The sequence below is a fragment of the Triplophysa rosa genome, unplaced genomic scaffold, assembly GCF_024868665.1.
Source record: "Triplophysa rosa unplaced genomic scaffold, Trosa_1v2 scaffold603, whole genome shotgun sequence".
In the NCBI taxonomy this organism is placed as follows: Eukaryota; Metazoa; Chordata; class Actinopteri; order Cypriniformes; family Nemacheilidae; genus Triplophysa; species Triplophysa rosa.
In genome coordinates, this window is record NW_026634617.1 from 1 (window position 1) to 6,117 (window position 6,117).

The window sequence follows — 6,117 nt, forward strand, 5'->3', positions numbered from 1 at the left end:
TATTATGAAGAAATGTTTTATATGTGGATTAACTGAACCGATACACAGTTACATAAAATGGCTCTTTAAAGTCCCTGTGAACCAGAATTGCGATCAGTTTTTACTTCCGTATTTTGAAGCATTTCCCAGTGAAATGGAATTTTAAATGAGAAAATAGTGGGCGTGGCTTTCATCTTTATCTGCGATTTGATTGGATGTATAAAAACAGCCGTCGCATTTTGAAATGGAACTGGCAGCAGACTGACAGTTGAAGGGGAGGAGTTGGCGGATGCTCCACCCAAGCCGTCTAACATACGTCATTTAAGATGGATAGTCATTACAGGACGGAAGAGCATCTTCAGAGTTTAACCGAAGTTTATGAGGACACGACTTTTTAAAAAGAGAATGACCCACATTGTTAAACTATTTACAATAAACGCTGCAATATGTCATGAAGAAATAGGCATTGTAGTTTTTAATTTCACTGGGACTTTAAACTCTTACCAATGAGTTAAATGTGTGTGCCTTTCATAGTCGAGCACTCTTTGCCTCAGGCAGTTTGAGAAACAGATGTTCTAACATGACCAAGTGAACTACCCAAATACTTTCAACATTTAGCATTTTTTTTAAAAACAAGATCTCCTATTCAGATCCAATGACATCTTTGAAACACACCACACAAAACCATGAAGAAAATCTAAATGATAAAACGGACTTTATTTTTCTCTCAAATAATTTATAACTTAACATTCACCACTGAATCAGTTCCTCTGATGATATTTTATAGACAAAATGTAACACAAATCCAGCATGAAGAAGACAAAATGATACTACAAGATGAAAGTATTTAAGAACCCGCACATACGGTTCCTTTAAGTTTGCTATGATCACAAAAAAAACATCTTTACATTCTCGTGTATCTCACCAGGAACTTATATTCTTGCTGTCATTTTGATTCTCATCACAACAGTAGGATGATATGTAAGAAAAAGAGAGCCAGACCCTGTGTTTTGTGCTTCAGCAGTTCTTGACCGTCATTGTCGGGGTCCGTGATGAAAGTTCAGTCATGCGGGATGAGATTCACAGTCTGTGCGAGATCAGCAGTGTTTGTTCTTCAGTATGTTAAAGGCCCTCTGGTTCTTGGCTTTGAAAGCCGTAACGAAATGATGGGGTGCGATCATCCCACGCCCGTCCTCGTTCACCTGGCCCATGAAGATGTAGTTCAAACCTAGCAACATCACACAGAAAGAACCTGAATGCAGTGACGGTGCGGCAGAACATTCAGGAAGAGCTTTCCATCAGCGTTTCTCACTCACACTACATACTTCATATGTTTATTTACCTTATAAACATACGACAGTGAGATTTCATTCAAAAGAAACATTGTTTTACACGTTTTGACAGTCACTTACCGTTACAGTACAAGTTCAGCTTCATGCATCTGTATCTGAAGGAAAACCTTCAAAGACACTTAAAGGAACATTTCACCCACATCTGACATTACATACTACTCGCCCTGTGTTTAGATACAGTATGTAGAGATTTCCAAAGAAGCATTACACATGGAAAAAAATCTATTCGTGGTGACCATAAGGTTTCCTTTTTGAGTGACCTATTCCTTTAAGAGCTTAGACAGCTTCTTGGAACAGATTACAAATGAATTATTTAATTGTTATTTTTATATTAAAAGTGGGTAGCCTCACTGAAAGGCTGTCTGGAAAAACTGACACTAAAAAATACACAATTACTGAAAGGAATATTCTGGGTTATCTTGAACTAATGTTAATGGACAGCATCTGTATTGTGTTGTCAGTTACCACAGAAATTTCTTATGACACAACTCTCAAAAATAAAATACATTATACAGTACATTGGAAATATAAATGAAGACTTCATTTGCAAAACCAGACAACTCTGTTAAAAATCATGTTTTTTTTGTGCATTCCAAGTAATTTAAATCAAACTGCCGGGTTGTTTTGATTACGTAAAAATAACAACAACAACAAAAAACAAATAACACAATAAAAAATACAAATATTAGCATAATAAAAAAACACGATTTTTAAAAAAATTGGCAAATGAACTCTTCAAATATAACATTATTAAAACACGACATGCTATTTATACAAAATTATTTATATTCATAAATAATTATTAGCAAACTTAAACTATTTAAAATTACAAACTAAAATATGTACATACTAAAATAATATGTAAATAATATATACATTTTAGATATGGGTCAATGACATGACGCAATTTTTTTTGTCCCTGTGATTTAATTACATTTAAAAGGGTTAAAATTTCAAAATAAATTTGCAAATTACTTGCATATATTCTCTTTTCTGAGGACCAAGACTGTTTAATTCATTTTGAGAGAATAATTGGGGAATGATTGCAGAAATGTCTATGTGGTGTAACCGTAAAAACTTGATACAAAAAATGTATCTTGTTTAAAAAAGGTGAAATTCTCACCAAAACACCATATGAACTAGCTTGGCATAATCTTACATTAGTCTACTATTTAATAGTAAATAAAGTAAATGGAACACCATTGTTCTGAATATTATAATTCATTTGGGGAATCATGTGAGTCAAGTCAAATTCATGAAATGTCAAGGTGGTGTAACCACCATTTAAGGAGCACTTTTGTTAATATTATGCAAGACAAGGAAATGAAATCACAGAGAAGAACCCCTGCTGACACTAACTGCTGCATGCATATGTTTGAAACTCTTTTTAATTGTAAGATAATTTGACATTTTAAGGGTATGGTCAGGTATTCTACACTACAAGACATGATGATTTCTTGTTATAAGATGTTTTTAGCATTATGAAAAATAAAACCGCTTTAGCTTAACTTATAGACCATCATGCTTGATTTTCAGTGTTAATGTATTCAACTAACAATGGTCTTTGGCTGTAGAAGCAACATGGTCAAGTGGTGTAACTGATTAGTTTCAACTAGAGTAACCAGTATTTTTCATAAAAATATAATTATAAACAGGAAAATGAATGTGTTATAAAAGAGAATCATCTAGTTTAGTGTATTAATATGGTTGTTAGCCATCTTCTTTCCATATTTTGTCCAAGATAATATAGAAAACAAAGGTGTTTCAGCATATGTCCCAATAAATGTTGCAAAAACATTAAAATTTTAATTTTGAGATAAAGTAAATAAAATTTATTTTCATGTGATATTTTAAAATAAATCTTTTAATTTTATTAATATTTTAACATTCCATCTAGGTGGATAAAATATAAAATATTTCTCAATTCTTTGGCACCATTTGACATTTCCAGGTTCCTGAAACTTTTATAAAAAAATGGTGCAAATGAATTGCACAAAATCAACAGAAATACACTAAGTAAATACACTGATGCATGCTTTTAAAAGCAGTTTTTAAAGGATTTTTGATTTTCTCATCTGACGCATATATAAAAAATATCAAACTTTTATTCTGGATGCGATTAATCGCGATTAATCACATCCAGAATAAAAGTTTGTGTTTACATAATATATGTCTGTGTACTGTGCATATTTATTTTGTATATATAAAAACATACACATGCATGCATATTTATGCATTTACCATTTATATATTATTTGAATAACTGGTAAATATAAATAAATACATGTAAGTATTTGTTACAAAAAAAGTACAAAGTATGTGTTTATAAATCCAAAGTTAATATGAGCGGAACACAGACATATACTATGTAAACACAAACCTTCATTCTGGATACGATTTATCGCGACAAATCGCCTGACAGCAAAAAACATATTTTTATTGAACAAAAAAAACCTAACCAAAATGCAGGATTAGCAAAATATGTTATAAATAACTTAAATCTTTTTCTAATTTCTAACAACTTTAAATGTTTAATTATTTTTTTAAAGTAATAATAAAGCTAGTTAAATAAAAGTCCAAAAACATTATGTAGAAAATAACCCAGAATACTTTCATATAAATGAACAGTAAGTCACTACAGGCTCTTACCTCGCCTGACATAGGGACATTTCTTGCACAGGATGACAATCTTGGTGCTCATGGTTTTGCCAGCCTGCTGGATGGCCAGATTGCCCTCCTTATAAACATTGATGATGGAGATGGTGACGTACATGCTTCCTCCACGTGTGAGAGCAGTAATGACCGTTCCTGTAATCACTAACAAAAACATAATGATTTATAGACAAATTATGAAAAAAAACCACACATCCCACTTAAGTGTATAGGAAATACCAGCTGGAACATCTTTGATTTCATGTGTGCTATTTTCCACCTTTATTCACAGCTTGTTTCTCAACGTGACTTTGGTCTCCACCTACCACAGGATTTCCCCATTTGCAAATCCAAGAAAACTTCAACAGAGATCATAATTGAATATCTGCTGGACTCTGTAAACAGGTCGTGAATATGAACATTGCACATCTGTTCCGGGAGCAGTGACTGCGGCCAAAAACCTCCACTGAATCAACACTCCCATTTACAAACAGTTTACCCACACTGCACTGCAGTCTGTTTACACAAGCAAACACACAAATCCACTGTACTCAATTCTCAAGGAAGGTTTTAAAACACACTGACACAAACCAGCAGGCCAAAGATAGCAGGCCGAAAAAAAGACCCATTAAAAACATTAGTTACGAAAGTCCCAGTCTCCCTTTGCACTTGCGTGAGAGTTTGTGTTTTTGTGTTAATGTGTGTGTGTGAGCGTGTAATGTGAGACTTAATGTGTCAGCAAAAAAAGTTACAAGTATGAAGCAGGTAATGTTTCTCTTACCAAAGTTGCTGGAACAGTAGTGGCTCTCAGGGGTTCCCTTGCGTTTGCATTTCTGTTGACACAGCGCTGCAGAATACTTCAAAGCTGGAGAGAGAAGCAGAGATAGTACGAAAAACATATTTCAACAATTCCTATAGTACAGAGGCTTCAACCTGTGGAAAATTTGGACAGTCACACTTACGGCACACTGTCACTGAATGTTATTGCTTCAGATAACAAAATGTATCTGAAGCAGTGCTTGAAGTGGGACATTCTAAAACAGGAAAACGCTTAACCTGGCTTAACGTACCTAAACAGCGATCAGAGAAAACAAAATTTCTGTCAAACCTTTATTGTAACAAACACTAGCTCCTGTCAAAAGAATGAGCCCTTATTTTACAGATGACGTAAATAATTGCACGTTAAGCGTTTCAATGTCCCCTTGAAGTGGGCCGGTATGCGCCAATACACAGTACACACTACACAGTACTGGCATTTCTCTATTTTAATCTTTAGTGTCCCTTCACTTTTTCTTGCGTACCAACACTTCTCACATATGGAATTGGTAGCAATTATCAAATTGAAATGCAATTTGCAAAATGGCAATGCAGTATGTAAAATGACAATGCATTTATGTCTTTAAATATACATTTAAAATAACATATGTGCAACATTAGGTGCAAAGTGAAAATTCAATAATACAATTGACATTTGTCCGTTCCTACACTACTTTTAATACGTATTTTGAATGCATATTTTAACACTCTTTAAGTTGCAAAATGAAAATGAAAATGCATTCCCCGGATTGAGTAATGTGTTTAAGATAGCCAAGCAAAACTGTTGCAAAATGATCATTCAAATGTTATTTTCCCTAAATGCATTAACATTCACGGGTTGAACATTTGGGATTGCATTTTCATTACACAGCGCGCCAAGTGTTGCAAAATTCAATGTGGACTTGAAAATGCATTTCGAGCTGGCCACGCCCCCTCCCCTATACAGCGTCATTGTGTGAAGGCGGAGCCATTTTCATTTTGCACCTAATGTTGCACATATGTTGTTTTAAATGTATATTTAAAGACATAAATGCATTGTCATTTTACATACTGGGCAATTCCAACGTTATGGACGTGACATTTTGCGTTATGGACGTGACATAAAAATGCTCAGAGAATTAATTTGTTACAAATATATTGAACCATCTATTTATATTTTACTAAACCCTTGTTGATAGAGTCTAAACATAAAAAAGTCAGTCTATGAACAAATTTTCTATTTTAAAAAAGGGAAATAAACATGCGTTATGGATGTGACAAAAAAAGGACGTGTTTTTTGGGAGACGATAAACTTTGTAGGATTTCTGTGAAATAAAAT

The 6,117-nt window shown here is 33.7% G+C and overlaps 1 protein-coding gene across 1 annotated transcript; it reads right to left on the minus strand.

Moving 5' to 3' along the window:
* Window positions 1-677: 677 nt before the first annotated feature.
* LOC130551062 (procollagen C-endopeptidase enhancer 2-like) lies at window positions 678-4,920 on the minus strand. The gene is made up of 3 exons (XM_057328619.1): window positions 4,765-4,920; window positions 3,981-4,148; window positions 678-1,207 (listed from the first exon to the last, which is right to left on the minus strand). The coding sequence occupies exons 1-3, from the start codon at window positions 4,880-4,882 to the stop codon at window positions 1,077-1,079; spliced, it is 417 nt and encodes a 138-aa protein (XP_057184602.1). The 5' UTR covers window positions 4,883-4,920; the 3' UTR covers window positions 678-1,076.
* Window positions 4,921-6,117: the final 1,197 nt, after the last annotated feature.

Coding starts and splice junctions, on each gene's coding strand:
- LOC130551062 (XM_057328619.1), bottom strand. CDS start 4,882: ATGTTTTTCGTACTATCTCTGCTTCTCTCTCCAGCTTTGAAGTATTCT. Junction 4,149..4,764: donor CTACTGTTCCAGCAACTTTG/GTAAGAGAAACA, acceptor TGTTTTTGTTAG/TGATTACAGGAACGGTCATT. Junction 1,208..3,980: donor ATGTCCCTATGTCAGGCGAG/GTAAGAGCCTGT, acceptor TGATGTTGCTAG/GTTTGAACTACATCTTCATG.